Source organism: Loxodonta africana, chromosome 12 (genome assembly GCF_030014295.1).
Source record: "Loxodonta africana isolate mLoxAfr1 chromosome 12, mLoxAfr1.hap2, whole genome shotgun sequence".
Classification (NCBI taxonomy): Eukaryota; Metazoa; Chordata; class Mammalia; order Proboscidea; family Elephantidae; genus Loxodonta; species Loxodonta africana.
Window position 1 is genome coordinate 96,054,486 of NC_087353.1, and position 27,708 is coordinate 96,082,193.

At 54.2% G+C, this 27,708-nt stretch overlaps 2 protein-coding genes across 11 annotated transcripts in view; one reads left to right on the forward strand and one right to left on the reverse strand.

Annotated features, from left to right (window-relative positions):
- The first annotated feature begins 1,353 nt into the window (after window positions 1-1,353).
- On the forward strand, window positions 1,354-15,356 carry SLC29A4 (solute carrier family 29 member 4). 2 transcript variants are annotated; one of them, XM_064296003.1, is made up of 10 exons: window positions 1,354-1,609; window positions 3,434-3,565; window positions 3,872-3,985; window positions 4,914-5,042; window positions 6,292-6,366; window positions 8,654-8,904; window positions 10,713-10,854; window positions 11,192-11,379; window positions 12,784-13,024; window positions 14,431-15,356. In XM_064296003.1, exons 1-10 carry the CDS (start codon window positions 1,435-1,437, stop codon window positions 14,571-14,573), a joined length of 1,590 nt encoding a protein of 529 aa, XP_064152073.1. In that variant the 5' UTR covers window positions 1,354-1,434; the 3' UTR covers window positions 14,574-15,356. The 2 variants fall into 2 exon arrangements, with proteins under 2 accessions (XP_064152073.1, XP_064152074.1); XM_064296004.1 differs by having other exon boundaries at window positions 4,951-5,042; window positions 6,297-6,366.
- A 2,564-nt stretch (window positions 15,357-17,920) lies between these two features.
- Window positions 17,921-27,708, reverse strand: part of TNRC18 (trinucleotide repeat containing 18) — a 117,206-nt gene continuing 107,418 nt past the window's right edge. For 6 of the 9 annotated variants that reach the window (XM_064296000.1, XM_064295998.1, XM_064295997.1 and 3 more), the window contains 3 exons: window positions 21,392-21,628; window positions 20,686-20,763; window positions 17,921-19,650 (listed from right to left, as the gene is read on the reverse strand). In XM_064296000.1, coding sequence (XP_064152070.1) covers window positions 19,444-19,650; window positions 20,686-20,763; window positions 21,392-21,628 — 522 coding nt within the window. In that variant the 3' untranslated portion in view covers window positions 17,921-19,443. The remainder of the gene's footprint in view (window positions 19,651-20,685; window positions 20,764-21,391; window positions 21,629-27,708) is intronic. The other 3 variants (XM_064295999.1, XM_064295996.1, XR_010323697.1) reach the window with 2 other exon arrangements.

Below are 27,708 nucleotides of genomic sequence, written 5' to 3' on the forward strand. Positions count from 1 at the left end.
CTGCTGACCTTCTGGTTACGAGTCGAGCTCTTAACCACTGTGCCACCAGGGCTCCCCTCCAGAGTTAAGGGCTAGCAAATTTGAATTGAAGCAAGAAATACTGAGGCAAAGCCAAAGAAAGAACTTCCTGGCCCTGTAGGTGGTTGGCCCCAGAACTAAGGGCCAAGGTGGCTCAGAGCATCACACAGACCTGGGTCCAGGCCCTACCTCTTACCTCCCCTGAGATTGTGGGGGGTTATTTACCCTCCAACCCTCACTTCCCTGGACTGTAAGATAAGTGAATAGCAGCCTCTTCCTCCCAGAGTCACTGGCGCGCAGGGAACTTCCAGCCCAGGGTACACACAGTCAGGGCTCAACAATGCCACCTGGTGATTCTGACTGCTCACCAGGTCCTGGAATTCCACCCCCATTATTTCTCCAATCCATCGTTTTCTGTCCAGGCCCATTGCCACAATCTCCACGCAGACCACTGTCATTGCATCCCTGGATTCTGCAGCGGCCTCCGTGCTGGTCCCCTGGGCTCCATTCTCTTCCCTCCCACACCTTCTCCAGAGCATCTAGGGTGGATTTATTGAGATGTAATTATCATACCATACAATTCACCCATTTAAAGCGTACAATCCCATGGTTTTCGGTACAGTCACAGAGTCGTGTAACTATCAACGCTCTTAATTTTAGAACATTTTCATCACCCTCCAAAAAACCCCGTACCCTTTAGCTATCATCCCCTAGCCCCCATCTTACCCCAGCCTTAAGCAACCACTAATCTACTTTCTGTCTCTATAGATTTCCATATTCTGGCCTTTCATATGAATAAAATCGTGACTGGCTTCTTTCACGTAGCGTAATGTTTCTGTGGACCATCCACGTCATAGCGTGTAACAGAATTTCATTCCTTTTTATACCAGTTGCCAATGAGTCGATTCTGACTCATGGTGACCCCACGTGTATGAGAATAGCGCTCTGTAGGGTTTTCAGTGGCTGATTTTTCAGAAGTAGATCGCCAGGCCTTTTTTCCGAGGCAGCTCTGGGAGGACTCGGACCCCCATCCTTTTGGTTAGCAACCAAGCACGTTAACCATTTGCACCAGCCAGGGAGTCCATTCCTTTTTATAGCCGCATAATACTCCACATAGCTAGACCACAGTTTGTTTATCCTTCGTCTGCTGATGGGTACTTGGGTTGTTTCCATCTTTTGGCTGTTGTGACTAATGACGCTATGGACATTCATGTACAAGTTCAGGGTGAACTTAAATCACACAACATCGTTCTCTGCTTACATTTGTGTTCTCCATTACACTGTTTAGAAATTGCTGGAATGAATAGGAAGGAGGGTCCCCTAAGGGATGCAGGCTTGGGGACGGGGCAGTGAGTGTGTCCATCCTCATTTATTCTCTCAGCTTCCCCCTCTCCTTTCTCCACAGCATCGGCAGCCATGGGCCAGGTTGGAAGCCAGCGTCTCAAGGAGCCCAGCCTGGCGGCCACTCCTGACAAAAACAGGGCCGTGAGCTTCAGCTTCGACAGTTACCAGCCGGAGGAGGAGGTGGCAGCAGGGGCAGTTCAGGGCCAGGGCAAGAGAACCAGGGGAGTCCCAACTTTCATGGACCCCAGTGAGTGAGGGTGCAGGAAAGGGGTGCATCTACTCCAAAGCAGGGATTGGCCAAATGCCCCCTTGTTTTCATTTCCCAGGGCTACTGTAACAAAATACCTCAAAGTGGGCGGGCTCCTCTAGGGTGTTACAGATTGAAGCATGTCCCCCCAAAAGACATGTGGAAATCCACATGGGTGGAAAGCCTCAGGGAGCAATTCAGCACCTGAGGCAGTACCTGTCTAGGTGGATTCATCTTCTGCAGCAACAAACAAGCCCATCCTCGCAGTGTCTTGACCCTAATGCTACATGTCCAGTATGTGAGGGGGCGCCACTCTTGGATCCTGGCCGAAAAGGCTTCATCTCATCATTGGCTTTCACTATCCCTAAAGCAAGTAAAAGGACAGCTGGTGAATCATGCACTGACCAGAAAGCCTCTATTTGGAAGTGACACATATCACTTTGGTCACATTCATTGGTCAAAGCAAATCACGCCTAACATCAAAGGAGATGGGAAAGTGCCTAAGAGGACGAGTACTGGGTATAAGGTTCAAAGACCTGGTTTTTGCCCAGCTGTGTGACCTTGGGAAAGGGCCTAAACCTCTCTGTGCCTCAATTTCCCCACATTGAGGAAATGGGCCAATTGAATGTGAGATCAGACTTGCATAGTGGGCAGCATGCAGGCTTCGGAGACAGAGGCTTGGGCTCAACCCCAGCTCCCATTTCCCTTGCCAGCTCGGAGACCTTGGGCAAGTCACTGCTCTTCTCAGGGTCTCAGTTTCTTCATCTGGAAAAGGAGAATACTGGTGCCAACCTCAATATAGTGCAACAAAATCCATAAAGCATTGTGTACGACCGTCCCCTGCACTGAATAGGTACCCTGTACGTGATAACAATTTTCTGGTGGTTCGTACTTGTTTTTACTAGTATCACTCCAGGCTCAGAAATATGGGTCTCTTGTTGCATCCACTCTCTGCAGATGGGGGGGAGAGGTTCTGGCCAGCCCTGTGATGGGTCGAGGTAACCTCCCTGCTCCTTTGTGCATAGATGGAGCCAGTACAAGGCCAATTCTCAAAATGCTAGACTTCTCCTGGGCTAGTGTGGTAACAGACAACATCATAGCAGTGGCTGCATCAGCTGTGGGCATAGACGTGGATGCCCCACTTCTATTAACAGTGACATCCACCATGGTGCTGGTGTCCATGGTGATAGCGTCCATGGTGGTGGCATCCACAGTGGTGGTGTCCATGGTAGTGATGTCCACAGTGGTGGTGTCCACAGTGTTAGTGTCCACGGTGCTGGTGTCAATGGCAATGGTGTCCATAGTGTTGGAGGCCGTGGTGGTAATGACCATGATGGTGATGTCCATGGTGGTGGTGGCCACACTGTTGGTATCCATTGTGCTGGTGTCCGTGGTGCTGATATCTATGATGGTGATGTCCATGGTGGTGGTGTCCATCGTGGTAGCGTTCCTGGTGGTGGTTTCCATGGTGGTGGTGTCCCTGGTGGTGGTTCCCATGGTAGTGGTATCCCTGATGGTGGTTTCCATAGTACCAGTTTCCATGGGGTGGTTTCCATGGCAGTGGTGTCCATGGCAGTGGAGTCCATAGCAGTAGTGTCCATGGTGGTAATGACCATGATGGTGATGTCCCTCGTGGTGGTATCTCTTGGTAGTGGCCGTGGAAGCAGTGACTCTGGTGTAGCAACAGTGGTGATTATAGGTGGCATGGAAGGATGGAACGCTGTGTCTATAGTGATGGCCATGGTGGTGGGCGGTAGCTCTGGTGGTGGAGGTGGTGGCTGTGAGTGGGCTTGCCTGCTTTTCACCTGGTGTCTCTGGGTTTAGTGGTGGAGGAGCCGGTGCCAGATGACCGCTACCACGCAATCTACTTTGCAATGCTGCTGGCTGGTGTGGGTTTCCTGCTGCCGTACAACAGCTTCATCACCGATGTGGACTACCTGCACCACAAGTACCCAGGTGGGTTCCTCCATGGTTCTCCCCCTCCCCCACCAACACAGGCGACTCTATGGACACTTCCTGTCACAGCACCTCAGCTCTGGCCTGTGGCCTTCAGGAACCCTGGTATGCAGCACCCTGCTCGGGGAGCCCATTTGTTCAAACCTTAGCTCAGCTGTGAATTGCTGAGTGGCCGTTGGGCAGCCACTTACCCTTTCTGGGCATTCAGTCCCTTTTTGGTAGAGTGAGGAGTTAGCTCCTGGCAGGGATAAGTACAGAGGTAAGGGCTCCCTCCTTGAGCACCTGCTGTTGGCTGACCCTCCACAGGGACCTCTATTGTGTTTGACATGAGCCTTACCTACATCTTGGTGGCCCTGGTGGCTGTGCTCCTGAACAACGTCCTGGTGGAGAGACTGAGCCTGCACACCAGGATCACCGCAGGTACGCCTGGCCCCACCTGGCACGTCACACCTGCCCACTGGGGCTCCCAGCTCACATGCCCAGTACAGCAGCCACCTATTCAATTCCCCCGAACTTCACTCTCCCTATCTGTAAAATGGGCACATCTCCTGAGAATGTTGTGGGGTTCAATTAAAAAAAAAACAACACTCAGTTAAGGGTCAGCCTGTGGTGGGTGCACAATAAATGGTAGCATCATCTTCCTGGTCTATGTAGGCACCTTTGGGGGCCTTTGTGGACCCCACATTCTGTCCATGGGCCTTTGCCCAAGCTGTTCCTTTGCCTGGTGTGCTCTTCCTTCCTCACTCCTCATGACAATAACATCCAGCTTCAAAGGTTTTTTCAAAGGCCAGCTCAAACAGCACCTCCTGCAGGAAGTCTTCCAGGCTGCCCCACTTAGATTTCTGGCCCATCCAATACCCACCTACCCCGTTTCTCTGCACACCGGGATCACTGCAGATACATCTCGCCCCACCCTGCCAGGTCATACCTGCCCACTGGGGCTTAGCTTACATACACCCAGCCCAGCACCCACTTACCCAATTCCTCTAAGCCACATTCTCCCTAGCTATGAAATGGGCACACCTCCTAAGAACGTTATGGGTTCAGTGAAAAAAAAAAACAGGAGAGTGTCATACAACGCATACCCACAGGGACATTTAGGCAAGTGCCTGGGTTTCTCATATAAACTAGGCCTCAAGGACTATATCCATGTTACCGTTTCTCTTGGGCAGTGGGCTTCCATATTTGGGTTTTTTTTTTCAAACTTTATTTTGAAAAAATTTCAAACCTATGCCCTAGTAGTAAGGGGCAAAGGCAGAGAGAGCTGGCTCTACAGGAGGGGTGGGATAAGGGGAGCCCCACCCAGCCCAGCCGGCCCACTGCCCCCTCACTGACCTCTCCCCTACAGGCTACCTCTTAGCCTTGGGCCCCCTCCTCTTTATCAGCATCTGTGATGTCTGGCTGCAGCTCTTCTCCCATGACCAGGCTTACGCCATCAACTTGGCCGCTGTGGGCACCGTGGCCTTCGGCTGCACAGGTAGGGAGGGGCTGGAGATGGGAGGGTGGGGACAGGGGCTCGAGATCCCATCCTACCCTACCCCCATCCTTGCTGCCGGGCCCCCATGGTGGCATACACACAAGCTGAACAAAGCATGGTGCACACCCTTCACATGTGCACACACGCTGTATACCCACACTTGCCCATGTGTGCTGAGCATAGGCAGTGTCAGGTATGCACGCTGTGCATGCAAACATGGATACTGCATACGCCCACAGAGACGTTTAGGCGGGTGCCTGGGTTTCTCCCTTATAAACTGGGCTTCAAGGACTGTGCCCATGTCACTGTTGCCCTTGGGCAGTGGCTTCCAAACTGTTTTTTTAACTTTTTATTTTGAAAAAATTTCAAACATATGGGAAAATTGTGAGAATAATACAATAAATATACCCTTCACCTAGATTTAGCAATTGCCAACATTTTGCTGCTCTCACTCCGTTCTTCCATCCACCCATCCACCCATCCACCCATCTACCCACGCACCCACCCACCCATCCATCCATCCATCCATCCATCCATCCATCATCATCTATCCCCTCTAAACCATTAAGTTAGTGGTCATCACATTTCATCCCTAAATACCTCAGTATGCATTTTCTCAGAACCAAGACATTTCTTCTAGAACCACATGCCAGTGACCAAAATCAGGAAGTTTAACATTGACACCACACTATTATCTAATCTACCATCCATATTCAAATTCAGAAATTATCCAAATAATGTCCTTTGCAGCAATTTTTTTTTTCTCATCCAGAACCCAACCTGGAACCATTGGTTTAGTTGTCATATCTATCTTTCACTGCACTTTCACCCAGAAAGGTCCTCAATTTTCCTTTGTCTTTCATGGCATTGGCATTTTGCAAGGGTCCAGACCAGTTGTTTTGTAGACTTTCAAACTTTCTTGACTCTGACCACTAAGGAGAAATATATGTTATGTTATGACCTGGCACACACATTTATATGTGTGTGTATATGTGTGTGTTTATAAGTGAAAGCAAGGTTTTGTGAAGTAATACCCCAATCCAGGCACCTTGCTGAGATATTTTCTGTTCTCGCCTGTTTTATTCTTCTCTTTTCAGCATGGTTGTATCAAATCCTTCTGCCTCTAGTGGCGTTAAAATCTATTTTCCCTGCATCCTTGCCAACACACTACTCTCAAATGTGCATTTTTTCCAAGCTAACAGATGATAAGTAGTGTCTCACAGTTATCTCTCTCTCTATCTCTCTTAAGTGCAGCAATCCAGCTTCTATGGGTACACGGGAATGTTACCCAAGAGGTACACACAGGGAGTGATGACCGGGGAGAGTGAGTATCAGCAGATGCTGAGGGGAGGGGCTGCTGGGCTGCCGGGCTGCCGTGGGCTCTGGAAGGGGTATCCCTGGGTGGATAGCTGGGTCCATGAACTCTGGGGATGCTGGGCTGGGGACGGTGGCCACCGTCTTCCGTCGCCTGGCTGGGGGAGAGGTGGGGTGGACTTACCGGTGAGAGGACCATGTGTGCAAACGCATGTGTGTGCTGTTTTCTGGGACTGTGATGTACGTGCCTTTCTCCAAGTGTGGGCTCCTGGGTGACGTGAGAAGCACATGCCCAGTGGGTATGTCTTGATTGTCCTTGCATGCCCTTCACCTAGATTCACCAGTTGCTGACATTTTGCCACTTTCATTCTCTTCCTTCATCCATCCATCCATCCATCCATCCATCCATCCATCCATCCATCCATCCATCCATCCATCCATAACTATCAATCATCTATCATCTATCTACCTATCATCTATCTATCATACATCTATCTGTCATCTATCTGTTTGTCTGTCATCTATCTACCTAGCTATCATATGTTTGTCTGTCTATATATCTATCACTAGGAAGAAATACATTTTATGTTATGACCCAGTACACATATTCATACGTGGTGTGTATGTGTGTGTTTATAAGGTTTTGTGAAATAGTATCCTCAATCTGTCTATCATCCATTTTGTGCCTGTGCACGTGCATGTCGAGGTGTTACCCATCCGCACAATACTCAAACTTTCTTAGGAGCCCTGGACCCCCAAGCCATCCCCCACTTGCTGCACCACTATAGCTTCTCAAACTCAGTCCTCCCGAGTCAACCCCGTGATCTCCCTTCCTGCCCCTCCTAGCAAATGCCCCCCACCCGCTGCTCAAGCCCGAAACTCACCAGACACCTAGTCCTCCACCAGGTTGTTTGGATTTGCCTCCAGACTGACTTCTAGTCTGTCTCTGTATGAGTGCACTGTGGCTGCTGTAACAAAATACCACAAACTGAGGGCTTAAAACAACAGAAATGTATTCTCTTAGGGTTTAGGAGGCTGGAAGTCTGAACCCAAGGTGTCAGCAGGGTTGGTTCCTTCTTGGGGACTCAGAGGGGCATCTGTTCCATGCCTCTCTCCTAGCTACTGGTGGTTGTCAACAATCCTTGGGACTCCTTGGCTGTGGCAGCATGATCCCAACCTTCCCTCCATACCCACATGGCCTTCTCCTTTCTGTGTCCATGTCCAAATTTCCCTCTTCTTAAAAGGACACCAGGGATTGGATTTAGGGCCTACCCTGATCCACTCAGCCCCTGGGTGGTGCAAACAGTTAAGTGCTCGGCTGCTAAATGAAAGGTTGGTGGTTTGAATCCACCCAGAGTTGCCTCAGAGAAGGGCCTGGAGATCTACTTGCAAAAAATCAGCCACTGAAAACTCTATGGGGCACAGTTCTCCTCTGACACACATGGGATTACCATAACTAGGAAGGAATCCCAGCTGGTCTCGTCTCTGGTCGCTAATCCAGCCTGACTTTATCTTAACAAGAGTATATCTGCAAAGACCTAATTTCCAAATAAGGCCACATTCATAGGTTCCAGGTGGACATGAATTTTAGGGGGATGCTATTCAACCAGCCCCTGGTCCAGGCGGCTGACTGTCCCCTGGACAACCTCTCACTGCCCTTCATCTCCCCTGGTCCTGCCCCCACCCTTCTCTACACGGCGGCAACACTGCCCTTAGCCCTGGCCTGCGCTTCCTCCAAATGTTCTCAGCAGTGGTACCCAGCAGGAAGCGCTGAGCCCAGGCCAGGACCCACACGGACACTGTCCTCCATTTCTCCCCATTTGGGATACTCTCTAACTTCTACCTTGCCATGAGGTTGACCAGATGCCCTGAGGAACTTCAAGACTCATGCCTACGGGGCCCTGGTTTCAGGAAGGCAGCTGGGCACATGGATGGCTTCTGCTGGCCAGTCTATTACATTTATGGCTATGAGTGAGACTGGGCTGCCAGAGTGGTGCTATTTGCTGATTTGGGGTGATTCGGGTTATTTATACAGTATGGTCAATCAAAAAGCCAAACCAGTTACCACTGAGTCTATTCCAATTCATGGTGACTGCATGTGTGTCAGATTAGAACTGTCCAGCTGGGCTGAGCTCGGCAGGGCTGGGCTGGGCTGGGCAAGGCTGGGCAGGGCTAGGCTGGACACAGCCTGGCTGGGCTGATCTGCGCTGGGCACAGCTGGGCTGGGCAAAGCAGGGCTGGGCTGGGCCGGGTACCTGGGCTTGGCAACATCCCAGCCCCTGGCCGCCCACTTGCAGGCACAGCAGGGGTGATGATCTCCCTGAGCCGCATCCTCACCAAGCTGCTGCTGCCGGACGAGTGGGCCAGCACGCTCATCTTCTTCCTGGTCTCCGTGGGCCTGGAGCTGCTCTGCTTCCTGCTGCACATGCTGGTGCGGCGCAGCCGCTTCGTGCGCTACCATACCACCCGGCCCCGTGACAGTCGCACGCACCGCCGGGGCTCAGGCTACTGCGTACACCACGACGTGGCCACCGGGGACATCCACTTTGTAAGTCCATGCCCTCGGCCTCAGTTTCCTCATCTGTCCCTGCCAGGAGATGGGGGAGGGCAGAGAGCATTACTCAGGAGTTAGAGAGCAGCTCTAGGTATGGGTGTCACCTCCAGGGCTCAGCTTCCCAATCCACATTGTCGCTGAGAGTTCCCCAGCTATGACTCTTCCCCCATGGGTAGTCTGGGTGCCATCTGTGGCCTGAGGCTTCATCCTGCTCCTGCTGTCCCTGATCGAAGACCCCCTCCCCTGTGGTAATCCCACGTCTGTGGTCCTAGGGTACCTCCTCTGGGGTAAGACCACATTCTATAGTCTGAGGCCCTATCCTCTGTGGTAATCCCATGTCTCTGGTCGGAAGCCCCTCCAGCTACCATATCCCACAATCCTAGATGCACTGTCCCAGCCTGCTGTGACAGCCCTCCTTCTGCCCTCGTTGAGGCTGTGTTCTGCTGCCTCAGCCAGATGGTCAACTCTCCGTAGCTCACACTTTCCCCCACCTTCACTGTCCATGTTTTCTAGAGATGAACATATCAAGAGGGAAATCAAGGCCCACTTATACCCTGGGCTCCACCAGGGTCAGGGGAGAAGAGCCAACGGGGTGTAGAAGGGCCCCCAAACCCTCACAGGAGGGTACACTGGAGCCAGCCAGGAAAGAGGGTGGGCTGGCAGATGGGACCAGAAGAGAGCCAGAGAGAGGGTGAGAGACTAACTCAGGCCTGTGGCCCCTTGGTCTGCTGAGGTCAGGGCCCAGCTGGGGCTGACTGTGCTGGGCTCTCCCCTCCTCAGTCACATTCCTTCTGGCGTCACAACACAGACACCATGGTGGTGGCCCCACACGACACTCTCCATGGGCACTGGCAGGCCCCACAGGACCTCACGGAGCCTTCCTAGGGAGCTCGGCGCCCTCTGGTGGTGCAGGGCTGCAAAGGCACCCAGGGGGCAGCTGGTGTGGAGGTCCCAGGACACCTGCCAGGTGAAGTCCAGGAGCAGGGAAGGGCAAGCCAGGGATACTCGCTCCTAAGTGGACCATGGCTCTTCAGTGTTCTCATCAGCAGAGCCAGGATGGTCACGTGGGCCTTGGACAGCCAGTCACCAGGCCCTGACCTGAGGACACTGCAGTGAGCCAGAAAGGCCATCTGTTTCAGGGGCTCACAGATAAAGGGACGGATCACAGGGCATGTGGGGAGGCCCACAATGGAAAAGGACAGGGCTGAGAGGGAGAAATGGGGCCTCTGAATGGTCAGGGAGGTTCCCAGGGAGAGGCTTTCAAGAACCATGTGAAAGTCAGCAGGAAGGGCCAGAGGGGATAGCATGTGCAAAGGCTGAGGAGTTTAGTGTGTGGAGGGACAGCGAGGAGGCCAATGTGGCTCTGGTGAGGGGTGAAGGAGAGCCCTGTGGCACATCTGGGCAAGGTAAGAAAGTGGGACACGGTCCTCTGTTGGTCAGAAGCTGGTGGCAGGTTTAATGGGAATGACAGGATGGATTTGCCACCCCAGAAATCTGAGCAACCTTGGCGAAGTGAGATGCACAGTACGTGCTAACTGAACGTCCTTCTGAGTATGGCTCCTTCTCTGACTGGGCTCAGGTGTCCTCAAGCACACCCCAGTGCTGAGCTCCTCCCATCCACCACCCCCACCCACTGAGGTCCTCTGAAACAGCCCATGTTCTTCAGTCTAAGGTGTCCATCTTATTGCGACAGCCCACCTCTGTGGTCTGAGGCCCCACTCAGCTGCAACAGGCCATGGGGTTCCTGAGGGCAGCAGCTGTTGCTCCCCTAAACCTGACCTACCCCTCTATCCTCCCTCCAGGAGCACCAAGCCCCAACCCTGGCCAACAGCGGGTCCCCAAAAGACAGCCCAGCACATGAGGTGACCAGTGGTAGGGGAGGGGCTTACGTGCGCTTCGATGTGCCTCCGCCCAGAGTCAAGCGGAACTGGCCCACATTCAGAGGTGAGGGGACCCCATCCTAACAGGGAGCAGCCTGGAGGCTCCCCCCCCATGGTAACCCTATGTCTGTGGTCCATCTGTACCCACCTCTGGTAATCCCTGTCTGTGGTCTGAGACCCTCTCCCCTGTGGTAATCCCACACCTGTAACCCAAGGCTCCCCTCCCCTGTGGTAATCCCACGTCTGTGGTCTGAGGCCCCCTCCACGATCCTTGGGCTAGACCCCTGTGGGCCTCAGCCCCTCCAACAGAAGCAGGTGGTGCTCAGGCTGGAGGAGGAGGCAGGTATGGGGGCCCTGCCCCCGATAAGTACTGCCCTCTAATCCCCGCCTCCTCCCCCCAGCCCTGCTGCTGCACCGCTACATGGTGGCACGCGTCATCTGGGCCGACATGCTCTCCATCGCCGTCACCTACTTCATCACGCTGTGCCTGTTCCCCGGCCTCGAGTCTGAGATCCGCCACTGTGTCCTGGGCGAGTGGCTGCCTATCCTCATCATGGCTATCTTCAACCTCTCGGACTTTGTGGGCAAGGTGGGCCACCTACCCCAGCTCCTGCCCTGGGGTGGATGTGGGAGCCTTGGGGAGGCACTAGCCCATCTGGGGCAGGGGCCCATCTTAGCTTGGGGTCCCTGGATGCAGCCCCTGAGCTGAGGGTGTATGTGCAGGCCATTCGCTAAGGCTCCCCAGGTGTGGGGCCGGGGGGCATGGGGACAGGCGATGGTCCCATCTCAGACAATGTCTGAAGAACGTGGCCTCATCCTGGTCCTTGGAGTGTAGTTGCATCTCAGAGAGCAGAGAAACTCAAGCCTGGGCTTCAAGAGGGAGCAAGACCACCCCACAGTCTCTGGGAGTCCACTGAGGGGGCAGCAGGCACCAGCAACAGTTACGAAGAATCTGGGCAGAGCACTGTCTGCCTCAATTGAGGGTGGGGATGGGGGCAGAACAGGGCCGGGGCCAGATCAAAGCTGCCATTTCTAGTGCTTTGGACATGAGTCTTCTCTTACTGAGTGAAGAAAGTGAGACTCAGAGAAGGAAAGCCATTTGCCTGAGGTTACACAGCTGAGATGTCTGAAGAACTCAAGTCTATGCCTCAGGAGGGAGCAAGGCTTCAAAAAACCTGTTGCCATCGGATCGATTCTCATAGTGACCCCATAGGACAGAGTAGAACTGTTCCACAGGATTCCAAAGCTGTAGTCTTTACATGAGCAGATCACCAGGTCTTTTCTCCCTCAGCGTGGCTGATAGGTTTGAACCCTCAACTTTTTGGTTTAGCAGCCGAGCACTTAACCACTGTGCTACCAGGGCTCCTTGAGTGGGTCCAAATCTTAATCCTGCTATTTCCTAGCTGTGAGAGGCAACGAAAGTTCCCCTGGGCCCTGGTGTCGTCATTTCTTAAATTGGGTCAGTAGCCCCACTCCGCAGGGGAACCGTGAGCATTGAATAAGGAAACATGCGTGAAGTGCTTAGAACGGTGCCCAGCACAGAGCAAGCATGTTGCTATCATTGGTAGTATTTGAGGTATTGGTGGTTCAGGGGTAGAATTCTCTCCTTCCGTGCAGGAGACCCGGGTTCGATTCCCGGACAATGCACCTCACGCACAGCCGCCACCTGTCTGGCAGTGGAGGTTCGTATGTTGCTATGATGCTGAATAGGTTTCAGTGGAGCTTCCAGACTAAGATTAGTTAGAAAGGCCTGGCGGTCAACTTCCAAAAATCAGCCAGTGGTCCGATCTGCAGCCGATCATGATGGTGCAAGACCCGGCAGCATTTTGTTCTGTCGGCCACGAGTCAGGACCGACCCAACAGCAGCTCACAAGAGTAGTATTGAGTGGTTTGTTGTGGAAGGCTTGGGGGTGGGCTGGGGGCTAGGCTGCTGGCTCAGGGAGAGGCAGGGGACGCGAGTGGGGTCAGCACCCACATGCCTGGCTCCCCGCAGATCCTGGCGGCCCTGCCCGTGGACTGGCGGGGCACCCATCTTCTGGCCTGCTCCTGCCTGCGCGTCATCTTCATCCCCCTCTTCATCCTGTGCGTCTACCCCAGCGGCACGCCCGCCCTCCGCCACCCAGCCTGGCCCTGCGTCTTCTCCCTGCTCATGGGCATTAGCAATGGCTACTTCGGCAGCGTGCCCATGATCCTGGCGGCTGGCAAAGTGAGCCCCAAGCAGCGGGAACTGGCAGGTAAGGCCCTGCTGGATCTCAGGGTGCCTTCCCAGCAGCTTGACATCCACAGGACTGGTAGCACCCCACTGCCAGAAGGGGAAACCGAGGCCCATCGGAGCCAAGGCCACCCGGCGAGAAGGTGCCTTTCGGTTTCAGGGGTCAGGTCAAACGCAGGGAGGTTGTAGGTGTGTGGGCATTCTTCAATCCCTTATTCATTCATTCATTCCCCAACTACTTTTGGAGCCCCACTGTGCATCAGGCACTGTTCTAGGAGCCAAGGCAACAGTGCAGACAAAAGAACAATCCCCGTGGCTGTGGGGCTGACATTCCAGAGGTGGAGACAGACAATAAACAAATAACAAAAAGAGGTAGTGTGTTGGATGGTGGTGAGTACTATGGATAGAACTTAACAGAGAAATGGGATGGGGGAAATGCAGAATGGAATGGTCTGGGAGGGCCTCCCTGAGGAGGTGTCTTTTAAGGAAAGACCTGGAGGAAATCAGGAGACAGCCGCGTGGAGGTATAGGGGAAGAGCTGTTCTAGGCAGAGGAAACAGCACTTGCAAAGACCTTGAGGCAGAAGGCCCATGTGCTCTGGGTATGGGAAGGGAGCTGCCTCAAGAGTGCAGAAGAGGAGGGGCTGGGTCAGACAGTGTTTAAAAGGGATCCTTCTGGCTGCTGTCCAGACAGACAAAGAAGGTCGTGGGCAGAGGCAGGCAGGCAGGTGAGGTAGTTACTGAAATGGTCCGACCCAGTGAGGACAGGCTTGGACCAGGTGGGCCTGTGGAGCTGCGAGAAGGGGCTGGATTAAGGGGCTGGGTTCTTGATTATTTTCATGAGGCTTCTGGATCTATTTTGACATTGAGATTGGGATATGGTAGTAGGGTTGGGTGGAGTCAGAGAGGACACCAAGGTTTGGGGCCTGTTGCTCAGGGCAGAAATAATGTCATTGCCCACAACTGCAATGAGGAGAGGGGCGTTGATGGAGGGTCATTGGGAGTTGGGTCTGAGATGGACGTAGTATGCTTGAGATACCCACTGGACAGGCCACACTGCCTATGACAAGGAGGCAGCTGGAGATTGGAGTCTGGAGATAAAATGGGGGCAGCCAGAGGAATAGGAAACCCCAGGGGAGATGGAGGGCAATTGCTGGGTCAGTTAGGCTGGAGGGGGTTCCCAGGAGGAGCTCGGGGCCATGGGGTGAGGCGCGAGTCAGACCATGGCCAGTATTTGCACCAGCGGTCCTGTTTCCCCAGTCACCGCCTCCTGGGAGCTGGAGTCACCACCCGCCTCACCCATGAGAAGCCTGGATGATGGTGACAATATGGGTGAGGTGGTCATAGTATGTCGGCTCAGGTCCTGGCTGCTGCACTAGAGGGCGGCACTGCCCTGTCCTCCACAGCTCAGGACTCTTCTTGTCCACAGGGAACATCATGACCGTGTCCTACATGACAGGGCTGACGCTGGGCTCTGCTGTGGCCTACTGCACCTACAGCCTCACACGGGATGCCCCCAGCAGCTGCTTCCACACTGACATCACCAACGGCTCCCTCCCCACTGGCCTCTGACTGGGCCTGGGCTGGCCCCTGCCAAGGGAGGGCCACTTGGCTCAGGCCTCAGCCTCTTCACCCCCAGGCCTGAGGGCCCCTCCCCATCCCTGCCTGCAGTGCCTGCGGGGGCCCCCGGCCTCCTCCTGTGCCAATCACACCACCTTCGCTGGGTCCAGCGCACCCATCACTCTGGCCCCAGAGTTCTGCCAGATTCTGTGGGGCCCGGGGCTCTGCCCAGCACTGTGGTCTGTGTTCTCCATCTCCAGCTGGCTCCTCACTGTCCGTCTATGTCCCGTGACCCCCACTGTACCCAGGCCAGTGCTCCATGGGGTCAGATTCTCAGACGTCCCCACCCAGGAGAGACCCCCAGCCAGAAGCCGGGGCACACAATGTCCCCCACCTGGTGACCCACCCCAGGCTCTGCTCTGAGGGCCCCACAGCCCTGGGCACACCAGCCACAGTTTTCCTTTCACCAGGAAGTCCCCTCATGAGCCATCAGCAGAGAGGGCAGTTCCAGCCTTGTCACTCCAAGGGCCGCTGCCCCTCCAGCCCCTCCTCTGAAATCCTGGTTATCCTAAACTTTTGTGATGAAGGAACTGCAGCCCTGGGTCTGAACAGACTCAGACCGCCGTCTGCAATGGCTTCTTGGGGACCGTGGCAACTGTGTGTCCTGGGCACGCCCACCCCAGCTGCCACATGCCCAGAGCCCCCCAGCACCCACCTGATGCGATGAGCCAGGGGGCACTGGGCCTGACTGGGGGACCTCCATGGCCTTCCCTGACTTCCAGGTGATACAGGAGATGGGACAAGTTTGGGGAACCAAAGGAAGGGCCCCCGCACCCTGCAAGGAAGGCCCTGAAAGGTAGGGGGCTGGACTCAAGCCCCAGTCTGGACCCTGGGGCAGGAGGACTCAAAGGCCTGCCTTCCCACACTCACCACTCTGCTGTGACCACTCTGCCCCAGCTGTGTCACGTCCATTTGTCTGTCCACTAACTACCGCACTGGCCATTAAAGATGGACGGCCTTGGGGCTGCCCCACCGCTGCCTCCATGGAGCGTTTGTGCGAATGACCAGGCAATCCTGACTTAGCCCTGGGGAAGCGGGAAGGACGGGCCTACCCTGCATACCCAGGGCCTCGTTCCTCCCACCCGTGAAGTGGCCCTGCCTGCACCCAGGCCAGAAGTTTCTAGGGGGCAGGTGTGGGTGGATCAGGTAGTGGGACGGTCTCCACATACCTGGTTGGTGTGGAGGGGACGCACCGCGGAGGCATGGAGGGGGGAACCACTTCGGGCCCCCTTAGACTTCACCACAATCCAGGGAGAACGTTACGTCGAACGCATTCGGAGGAGAAAAGTTCAGAGCTTACCCTCTGGAACTATTTCCTCAATGAGAGGGGTTGGTCCACTCCAGATTCTCTTTGATGGGAGTCCCCTGGAGGACTACTTGGGAGAAGTAAATGCCCAGCCGTGGGCAGGGAGGGGGGTTAGATGGCCGAAGGGGACCCCTGGCCCCGGGTAGGCATCTTTGGACGGGGGACCCCAGCGGGCACCCCAGTGGCCACCACATGGGCGGAGACCCAAGGGCGATGCCCGAGGCGGCCGCCTGGTGGCGCTGCTCTCCCGTGATCCGCGTGTGGGCGGGGCCGCCGCCGCCACGTACTCGTGTCTGGGACTTGGAGGCTGGTCCTGGAGCCCAGGCAGACCCGTCCCCGGCCAAATGCGGGCTTGTGCGTTGGTGTGTGAACTCTTAATCATCTGTCATGACAGTCCTTGCCTGCCCTGGACACGCAAGTATTGAACAGCAAAGGTCATCCACACTGACCAGACCCCACCCTCCCAGGGCTGCACCTGCGGGTTCCATAAGAGCCAAGGTCTCAACGATGAAGGGGTGGCAGCGCAGGACCAGAGCCAGCCTCAGGCCCAAGCAAATGCCTTCCCTCCCCTCCCTGCCCTCCCCCGAGAGTGTCAATGGCCTCCCTGCCCCTAGGACACTCAGCTCCAGCCTGGCCTGGTGCCTGTGTTGGGCTCCCCGGAGCATGGGGCCAGCAGTTCCTTCTCGTGGGGCCCCAGGACATTGGTGGGGTCTGCCCACCCTCTACAGAGAGAACCCCTTCCTGTAGAAGCTACTTTTGCTGGTTCTTGAGGTTCCACAAGCGGGGGAGAAATCTCCACTCTGACTCTGGGTGGTGCAGTCAATGCACTCAATTGCTAACCAGAGGTTGGAGGTTCGAGTCCACCCAGAGGCACCTCAGAAGAAAGGCCTGGCAACCTACTTCCCAAAAAATCGCCACTTAAAACCCGATTGGGTGCAGTTCTACTCTGACACACATGGGGGCACCATGAGTTGGAACAGATTCCACAGCAACTGGGTTTTGTGGTTGAACCAAGAGAGCAGTTCATGCAGCCCCTCCTCCATAGTGACCTGGCTGCAGGAGGGCCACCCCACCCCATCATGGCCTCAGACCATGCCTCCTTCAGGCATGGACAGCAGCAGTGTGGGCACTGGCCAGGAGCGCCCGGCTCTGCATTTTAAAAGAACAAATAGGAGATGGAAGCCCTCCCACCCTGCACTGTCCACCAGAACTTGGTGCAGTGATGCAATGTTCTAGAACTTCACCACTGCCCGATACAGTAATCACCAGCCACATGTGGCTGTTGGGCACTGAAAGTGTGGCTAGGGAAGGTCCCTGGGTGGTGCAAACAGTTTACACTCAGCTGGTAACCAAAAGGTTGTTGTGTCAAATCCACCCAGCACCCCCATGGGAGAAAGACCTGGCCGTCTGCCTCAGTAAAGATTACAGCCTACTCTGTGACACATGGAGCCTCCAAAGTCACAAATCAACAATGAAAATGTGGCTTACGAGACCAAGGAATTGAACTTTTTTTCTTTCATTTAAACTGTTGTTAGCTGCCGTCAAGTTGATCTCTGACTCGTGGCGACCCCGAGCATGACAGGATCAGACCATTGTAATTCATAGGGTTTTCACTGGTTGATTTTTGGAAGTAGATCTCCAGGCCTTTCTTCCTAGTGTCTTTGGAAGTTCTGCTAAACCGGTCTAGCATCACAGCAACACGCAAGCCTCCACAGACATACAGGTGGCAGCTGCACATGAGATGCACTGGCCAGGAATCCAACCCAGGTCTCCTGCATGGAAGGTGAGAATTCTACTACCGATTTAAATTAATTCCAATTTAAATAGCCACATGTGGCCAGTGATCAGTCCTCAACAGGCCTCTGGTGTCCTGAGATGTCAGCCTGCCTGGCAGGCGCATTCCAACACCAGGAGCCACTGTGTCGCCTTACCTCTATCCTAAACACCCAATGCCAACCCCACCAGCCCCTGAAATAAATCGCTCAGACAACAGTGCTTTTCCAATGAAATCTTCTTTTCTTTTCTTTTTTTATGAAAAAGATCACACAGAATTCGCCAACAAACAAAATTCCAAAAGAAACTTAAAAAAAGAAAGAAAGAAAGAAAACAATAATCCCCCAAAAAACAAAACCAAAGTCTGGCTTTTCCTTCCCTCAAGATTGTCTGGGCAAGCTCTCCTGTTCCCAGGGGGCTGAGTAAGTGCTTTCTGGGCCAGAGGGGGGGACTCACAGCTGGGCCGGCTCCCTCCCTCTCTCCCTTGCTCGAGTCTCCTCTCTGCTTTCCCTAGCTCCTTATCCATCTGGGGGGCAAATACAGTACGGGGGGGGAGCTGGGGGGCAGGAGGGCCGGGCAGGCAGGGGTGTGCGTAGGGACATGGGTGAGGGTGGGGATCCGTGACGCCGGCTGTTTGGCACTCACAATCTAACAGGAAATAAAAAATAATATTCTGCACATCAGAATGTGTTCGCTTTTTATAATTTCATAGCTATTTTTCACAGTTTTAAAAAGTTTATATTTATATATATTTATATATATTTATCTTTATATATATAATTAAAAAGTTGACTCCATTTAAAGGCGTATGATACAGGGGCGGGGCTAGAGTCTCTTGGTACAATAAAACTGTACAGGTTAAGAACTGCCTCCTCCCGGGGTGGCCAAGGCCTGGCCGTGGAGCGGCCAGGTGTGATTGGGCCGGGGCAAAGGTTTCAGCACCATAGGGGTTGTCTGTAGTGTGAGGGTCTGGGCCAGGTGCGGCCAGCGCCTGGCCTCCACCTGGTGCCTTGCCGATGCTCCAGGGCTCTGCCCTCACCTGGCTGCGTTCCCCAAGTTCCAGGCCGTCCTGAGAGGGCGGAGGCCCAGGCTCCTGGCAGGGCACCCAGGAGCAGGCCTGGCACCGTTGGTGAGACTGGCTGGCGCTGAGCTGCCCCCTCCCATGGTAGGAGGCCTTGGGTTGGGCTCCATGCTGAGGTGGCTGGACCCTGGCAGCCCCAGGAGGGTCCGATGTGGGGGGAAACACCCTAGAGCGTCAGTTTGGTTCCTTAGAAACCCCTTCCTCCCCAACCGAGTCCCCAGTCCGAGTCTTGGATACTTAGCTGGCGTGGGCCTGGGGGCACCTGGGTTCCACGCAGCAGCCTGGGGCCTGGAGGGCCAAGTGCTTAAGGGGTGCTGGGGAGGCCTGGGGTGGGGGTGGGCAGAGCTATACCCTGATCATTGGGAGAAGCCCCTGTCTGGGGGGGGGGCACCAAGGGGTCTAGAAAGGGGGTCTGGAGGCGTGTGCACATGTGTGCACACACGTGCATGCATACGGGCACACACATGTACACATCGCACTCACACCCCCGTGGGCGTACGCACACGCCCACGGGCACACTGCATGCACTCAGCCGTGGGCGCATGCCCTATCAGGGCTTGCACAGCCCATGTGTGGCCTCTGGCCGTGGCAGTGATGTAAGCAGTCCCCGGGGCCTGGGGGGCAAGGCAGCTGATGGAGCCCTTAGCCGGGGCGGCCGGCGCTCAGCAGAGCACGGGCACGCCGTCGGTGGAGAAGATCATGCCTGTGGTGGGCTCGTAGGTGCCCGCGAGGTAGTAGAGGCCCTCGCTGTCCTGGTACTTCTTGGTCTTCAGCATCTGTTCATACTGCTCCAGGCCCACCACCAGGCACTTGTGCGACACCGTCTGCACGTCGTTCTCGTCCACGTGAGAGGACTGGTATAGGGCACGCTGCGGGCAGGCAGGCGGGCGGGCAAATGGTCAGGGAACACGGGGTGAGCAGGGGCCATGGGGCAGGTGGGTAGTGGTCAAGGGACACAGGGCCAGTGGGGGAGGTGCACGGGGTGAGCAGGGGCCATGGGGTGGGTGGGCGGTGGTCAGAGGCACAGGGCAGGGGTCAGGGGGCACAGGGCAGACAAGGTGTGGGGTGTGGTCGCAGGGGGGACGAGGCAGTTGGGGTTGGGGCCGCAGGGCGGGGGCTGCCGGGCAGGTAGTGGTCAGGGGCACTGGGCGAAGGGGTATGGGACAGGTAACGGTCAGGGGGTGCAGGGTAGGTGGGGCAGGGAAGAGAGGCCAGACCCCGCTCCTGGAGTAGAAGGACCAGAGACGGCCTCAGAGCAAAGACCCAAAGATGGAGACACACAGAGGGGGGACTGCGGACAAGGACAGAGACTGAGAGAGACACAGAGACAGGGAGAGACAGCCCTGGAAAGACAGAGATCGAGAGAGACAGATGTGGAGATCTAAAGAGGCAGAGACAGACACAGAGCCTGGGAGAGGCAGAGATGGAGGGAGGCAGGGACAGATGCAGAGATCTGAAGAGACAGAGATCGAGAGACCGGGAGAGACAGAGACAAGGAGAGATGCAGAGAGATAGAGACAGATAAACCAAGAGAAAGAGACTAAAACAAAGAAACCAGGAGAGAGAGATATCGAGAGAGAACGAGACAGAGATCCAAGAGACAGAGATGGAGACAGATGTATAGACCGGCAGAGCAGAGAGGAGTCCTGAGGACAAGGAGAGGCAGACCAAGAGAGACTGAGGCACAGAGGCGGAGCCCAACATAGAGGACGCAGAGATGGGGACCAGGAAACAAAAGGTCGAGAGTCACAGTGACAAGACATTTGGCGAGGGAGGAGGAGAGCAGGACACAACTTGGACACAGCTGGCTGCTGGACCCCACCCCCTGAGTGCAATCCAGAGCTCCCCTAGGCTATGTTCAGGAGGGTCTGGAGGTGGCGTCCGCTTCCTGGCAGTCCTCCTACCTCCATGAAGTCCTTCCTCTGACTGGAGGCCTGCAGGGCAGCGGGGAGGCTCCGGCCCGACTTCTGGTCCCAGGGCTGCTTGTGGTACAGGAGGGTGGGCGTGAGCCAGGCCGGCCTCACCTGGTCCTCAGCCCAAGGGCAGGGCTGGCCCATGATGGGCAGATGGGGCAGGGCCTGGGTCCAGAACCTCCCTGTTCTGTCGGGGCCACTGCAAGAGGCCACTGTCCACTGTCCTATAATGCCTGGGACTGCCTGGCCCCCGGGACTTCCAGGTGTTCTTTGTCCCTGGTCAGCCCTGTATCACCCAGACATTGTGGACCTGGGCAAGGGGATGTGGGCTAGGCCCACAGGGATCACCCAGCCTTTGGAGTTCGCCAGGACACTGGGAACCTGGGTAGAGGGATACAGGGCAGGCTGCAGGGCTCACCTGGCCATGGGCTCACCTGGCCACAGGGATCACCTGGTCCTGGCTGGCCCTAGGGCACCCGGACACTGAGGCCATGGGCAGGGAGACACAGGACAGGCCGTGGGGCTTACCTGCCCACAGGGCTTACCTGGCCTTGGTTGCTCCTAGGGCACCCGAGCACTGGGACTTGGGCAGGGGACGCAAGCCAGATTGCTAGGTTCACCTAGCCCTGGTCAGCCCTAGGGTACCTGGACATTGAGGCCGTGGGCAGGGGTACACAGGTTGGGCTGCGGGGCTCACCTGGCCCTCGTGGAACTGCTTGCCCGGGCTGGTCTCTTCAGGGTGGTAGAACCACTTGACACGGACCACCATGTTGTTGCCCCAGGACTCCCACATGCTCTGGATGCGGCCAATGTAGGGCAGGTTGGGGCGGCCGGCCGAAAGGAAGACGGCGCAGTCCCCAATGCGGATCATCTCCTTGCCACGCACAATGGCCTTGTAGAAGAGCTTGCGCGCCTTGCCCTTCATGCCACGCCGCTGTGGGGGGGGCAGTCAGCAGAGAAGGCCAGTCAGCGCAGGCAGCCCTCCACTTACCCCTTGGGGCCACACCATGCCCCTCGGCCTTTGCCCAGGCAGATCCTACATCCTGGAGCCCCTTCACCTCGGCCTCGCTAAGTCACCTCTGTCAAATCTGGGGGTTCCTGGCTACCATTACTGAATGTTTTGATCAAAGATTCTACAGAAGAATCCAGATCAAAAGGGGGAAAATGCAGAACAAAATTTAAAAGTCCCATGGAATCCAGACTTTCTGGAGCTATGGAGGCTGGATGAACCCCTGAAACTATTGCCCTGAGATCGCCTTTTAAACTTAAACCAAAAATACCCTCTGAAGTCTTAAAACCAAACGATAGTTTAACTTAACTGGTAAAGAATGTCTGCCTTGAGCACCATGCTCTTTTAAGAATTACCTACTTGGGATCAAACTGACAACGGTAACTCGAAAGGTTAGAGAAGAAACTTCGGGGACAGTAAGTTCATGTTAATGGGGGAGGAATAACTCGCAAAGGGGGGTGAGGACGGTTGTCCCACTTGAAGAATGGCATCAATGTCCTTGAATTCTACATGTGAAAATTGTTGAATTGGTGTATGTTCTCCTGTGTATATTCTCAACAGCAACAACAAAAAATAAAACAAAAATTTTAAAAATCTGGGGGCTCTCTGGGGGTGGGGGAGGAAACCTCTGACTTGTTGTAACGGAGAAGCCACTGCCATGTCTTTTGTACACTGGGTCTCCACTCCCATGTCTTTTGTATACTGGGCCTCCACTCCCATGTCTTTTGTATACTGGGCCTCCACTCCTATGCCTTTTGTATACTGGGCCTCCACTCCCACGTCTTTTGTATACTGGGCCTCTACTCCCATGTCTTTTGTATACTGGGCCTCTACTCCCATGTCTTTTGTATACCGGGCCTCCAAGAGGGATTTCACTGAAACCTTCAATTAAGGATCCTGATCTGAAATGGACTTTCAACTCCCTGTTCCAGAGCAGCATGGCCACACGAAGCCTCCCAGGGTCCAGAGATCCCCACACAGAGGGCGTCCCCATGAGTGTCAGAGCAGAACTGTGCCCTATAGGGTTTTCAGTGGCTAATTTGTGGGAAGTAGATTGCCAAGCCTTTCTCCCAAGGCACCTCCAGGAAGACTCGAACCCCCAATCTTTCCGGTAACAGCTGAGCAGATTAACCATTTGCACCACCCAGGGACTCCACGTCTACTGCGTATTGGGCGTACTGCAGCCGGGCCCCTGCTTTATCCCCACTTCACAGGCAGGCAAAGAGGGGGGCAAGGAGGAGACAGGTGGGAACTCATCACTGTGTCTCTGGACAGAGCCCAGCATCAGGCCTACAACCGTGTCAAGTGTAGCAGATGCTGTGTGGGTGGCCACCAAATAAAGATGCACTCAACATGCCACTGGGTCATGGAACCCTCTGCCCCTCGTAGTACAGTCTCCATTGACAGTACAAACGGTATGGCTCCAGGATGGGGTCACTCACATGATGTTTAAAAGTGGACCCTTGTCGCAGACACAGACTCTAAGACAAGCCATTTGGGCAAAGGTGACTTACTGGGAAGCGTTCCCGGGAAATGCAGGTAGAGTCAGGGGTCAGGGAGTAGGGCCAGGAAGGGCAGGAAGCCAAGGGAGAGAGATTACCAGCAGGAGGCTGGGGAGACAGTCTGAGCCACTTCCAGGGTGGCCTGAGAAGCTGCGAGGGAGCTGGGGGGTTTATACCACTGCCCCCACCCCCGCAGGCATGGGCTAAGGGATGTGGTGAGGTGGGGTCGTGAATCCACAGGCACTGCTCCTCCCTACACCTCAGGCAGCCAGAGACAGGTGCAGTACATGGAGCCCACCCACAGCCGCCTGGGCATTAGGCTTCAAGCACTGTGTTGGGAGTTTGCTTAATCACTCAACAAACATCTCCTGTACCCTCCTCCGTGCCCGAACCTGGGCCTGCAAGGGGATAGACTCACAGCTCTCTCTGGTCCCTGAGGCTCAGAGGAGAGATCTGCTGTCAGAATAAAAAATCCACCCCCAGTACCAGGTGGCTCAGGGACCTGCCTGCCTCCACTGTCACTGTCCTAGAGGAGAAATTTCTTTAAGCACCCAGGGCTAAGCAAAGCTCGGCCCACCCAAGGAACCAGCAGGTTTTTTCCTCAAGAAACTAGATCTAAAAACTCCTTCTTCCCTTTTCACTTTGGCTGCCAGGCAGCTTGAAGTTAATTTTTTTTTTTTTTCCTCTAAATTGGGGAAATCTACATGCAAATTTCCTACCTCATTCAATACTCTGCTTTTTACTTTTAATTTATTGGGTCCCTAGTAGTGACTGGACTTCATAATGTACATCTCACTAGAAGAGCTCAAATTCTTTTCAGTTCAAAGCACAGTATAAATTCAAGGTGGGAGAGGGATGGCCAAGACTTCTTTTTTGTTGTTGTTGACTGTAATTTTTTTTAAATATATATATGTATATATGTATTGTGCTTTAGTGAAAGTTTACAAATCAAATCAGTCTCTCATACAAAAACTTACATACCCCTTGCTATATACTCCTAGTTGCTCTCTCCCTAATGAGACAGCCCACGCCTTCTCTCCACTCTGTATTCCCCATGTCCATTCAGCCAGCTCTGTCCCCCTCTGCTTTCTCATCTCCCCTTTAGGACAGCAGCTGCCCACATAGTCTCATGTGTCTACTTCAGCCAAGAAGCTCACTCCTCACCAGTATCATTTTCTATCTTATAGTCCAGTCCAAGCCCTGTCTGAAGAGTTGGCTTTGGGAATCGTTCCTGTATTGGACTAACAGAGGATCTGGGGACCATGACCTCCGGGGTCCTTCTAGTCTCAGTCAGACCATTAAGTCTGGTCTTTTTACGAGAATTTGAGCTCTGCATCCTACTGCTCTCCTACTACTCCATCAGGGATTCTCTGTTGTGTTCTCTATCAGGGCAGTCACTGGTTGTAGCCGGGTACCATGTAAGTTCTTCTGGTCTCAGGCTGATTTATGTGGCCCCTTCTGTCTCCTGGGCTCATAATTACCTTGGCCGAGATTTCTAAACCCATTCGTCTTTGAAAGCAGTTATATTCTTCCCAGCCAGCCTTCTCTCCCTTTCTCACATACCCTCATCCCCACCCCCAGGAGTGAGCACATGACTTGAACATCCCATCCTCCTGGCCATTGTGATTGGTTTGGGGAGTGGGCACCTGACTTGGTCCAGGAAATTGGAAGAGCCCATCCTTCTGGCTAACAGAGCTCTGGTGGCACAGTGGTTAAGAGCTCAGCTGCTAACCAAAAGGTCAGCAGTTCAAATCCACCAGTGGCTCCTTGGAAACCCTATGGGGCAGTTCTACTCTGCCCTATAGGGTCACTATAAATTGGATCTGACTCCGAGGCACCTAACAACAACATCCTCCTGGCTATTGTAATTGGTTTGGGGATGGACTCAGTACCCAATCACCACCCCCAGGACTGGGCACATGACTTGATCTGGCCAATCAGAACATCCCATCGTCTTGGCCATTGTGATTGGTTTAGGGATGGGCTCATGACTTTAGCTTGACCCGTTTAGGAAAGAAAAACTTACTTCCTGGTGTCACTTCTAGGTGCTAGACTGAGCTGAAAGCAGCTAGAGCTTCTTGTCATAAGAGGGGAGATGAAGCTGGCACAGAGGAAGGAGGTAAGAGTGACATTTGGACATGAGAATGAGTCTGAAGACACCCTCTGAGCCCTTGGGTCCAGCTGTACCTGTAGCCAGACACCCTGGACTTTTCTGTTAAAGAGGCCAATCAATTTCACTTTGTGCTTTAGTTCATTTCCCTAGTTAGGTCTCTATCCTTTGTAGCAGTGAGAGACATCAGTTGATCCTGGCACTGAAACCTGTGAATGGCAGATGCTAAAACGAGGAATGGGTACATCAAGGTGGGGGGAGGACGGTGGGATGGCCCTATGATCGACTCAAATCGTGTCACTCCTCCATCAAGTGCCTGCCAGGCTTAGCGCTCTAGGGACTTTGGTTTTAAAATACCAGGAGTTTGGAGTGCCTTCCAGAAAGAGCTTACAAGAATCTGCAAGCTCAAGGTGGCCTTTGGAAACTGTGGCCTGGCCTTGCCAAGAGAGGCTCTTTCTGCCTCAATCCTAGAGGGTTTAAATTCAGACAATCCTGTGCCCTGTAGGGTTGGAGGAGCCAGGTGATCTGCCCCAAGTTCAGGTTAGGGCTCCAAAGGCAGGGAGGCCCAAAACAAAGCTGGACCTGGAGAGAGTGGGGAGAAGCCAAGCCCTCGCTCCTCTGCCTGACAGAGGGGGAAATAACCCCCCTTCTAAAGAACCCTCAAGGAGCCCCGGTGGCATAATCGTTAAGTGCTCAGTCAGCTGCTAACCGAAAGGGTCTGAGCTGGGTTTGAGCCCAGCCAGCAGCTCCTTGAGAGAAAGACCTGGCTATCTCCTTTAAAGATTACAGATTAGAAAACCCTACGGGGCAGTTCTACTCTGTCATGTGGGGTCGCTATGAGTCGAAAATCAACTTGAAGGCACCCAACAACAACAACAACAACGAGCCCTCCATCGGGGTGGGGCAGATCAAGCCATCCTCCCACATGGGGGTTTCAAACTGCGCCTGGCTGGTGCGGGAGAGCCCTAAAAGGCGGCTGCTAGGAGACAGAAACCCACAGGCTATTCTCAATTCCTAACACCCCACGACTTCTCCTTTGAATCACCCAAAGGAGTTGACGTAAATACGCCAGGAACTTCCCAAACTTTGAAGAGTTGCAATGCCTGTCACTGTCAGCCCCAAGCCCTCAAGCCCACACTGGCAGGAACTGAGCGGTCACAGAACTACAATGTACAGAAACTGGAATCCTCCCGCACTGCTCAAGCCCGTTACCGTCAAGTCGATTCTGACTCATAGCGACTCTACAGGACAGAGTAGAACTGCCCCATAGGGTTTCCAAGGAGCAGCTGGTGGAGTCCAACTGCTGACCTTTTGGTTAGCAGCCAACCTCTTAACCACTGTGCCACCAGGGCTCCCTGCATTGCTCAGGGGTGGTAAAATGCTACAGTTGCTGTGAAAAGGTCTGGCAGTTCCTCAGTAATGCAAACTCAGAATCGCCATATAACTTGGTAAGTCTGCTCCTGGGTATATGCCAAGAGACTTGAAAGCTGGGACTCAAACAGATACACGTACACCAGTGTCCGCTGCAGCACTGTTCACAGTCGCCAGAAGATGGAAACAACACAAGTGTCCATCGGTGGATGAAAGGATTAACAAAATGTAGTCTATCCACACAATGGAATATTACTGGGCCATAAAGAGAAACAAGCAAAGTTCTGATAACATGCTACAGTATGGATGAGCCTTGGAAACTTCATGCCGAGTGAAATCAGTCAGACACAAAAGGACAAATACTGTATGATCCCACTAATGGGAAACATCTAGAAGAGGCAAATGCAGAGAGACAGAAAGTAAGTTAGAGGTTACCAGGAGCTGGGGAGTCACCGATGAAGGGGGAGATGAAAAAGTTTTGGAAATGGATAGTGGTGATGGTCGTACAACATGGCAAAGGTAATTAACGTCACTAAATTGTGCACTTAAAATGGTTAAAATGGCAGTTTTTATGCTTTTACGTATTCTACCACAATTAAGAAAAAAAAAAAAGAAGAGGTTCATGCCCAGGACAGCATCCCCTCAAAGCCCATCTCTCATACGTGGCTTGGAGGACCCCGGACAGAGCGCGTGGGCAAAGCCAGGGCTGGGCGCGCCAGCCCACAAGGAGCTCGACCCCTTGCCAGCCAAGAGCTTTTGGCCTGGACTGGTGGCCACAGAGGGTCATTCCCCTTCTCCACACGGAAGCTTTTGGAATAGCTGCCCCCCATTTTTCCACCACTGCATGCCCAGCGTGTTGGGGCTGGCTCCACACCCAGAGATAAAGGAGGGCCTGCCATGGTCTGGAGCTGGCCACCCTGCTAGGGCAGTCTCTAGGAGAGAGAGCGGGTATGTCTGGGGTCAAAAAATAACCAAATCTGTAGACTCAGCGACTCTATAGCAACGCTATAGGCTTTCCAAAG

What these genes read in the sequence shown, in the direction of transcription:
- SLC29A4 (XM_064296003.1), top strand. Translation starts at nt 1,435, where the DNA reads ATGGGCCAGGTTGGAAGCCAGCGTCTCAAGGAGCCCAGCCTGGCGGCC. An exon ending in GGGAGTGATGACCGGGGAGA is followed by an intron (nt 6,367 to 8,653) that starts GTGAGTATCAGC and finishes GCCCACTTGCAG; the next exon opens with GCACAGCAGGGGTGATGATC. An exon ending in GAACTGGCCCACATTCAGAG is followed by an intron (nt 10,855 to 11,191) that starts GTGAGGGGACCC and finishes TCCTCCCCCCAG; the next exon opens with CCCTGCTGCTGCACCGCTAC.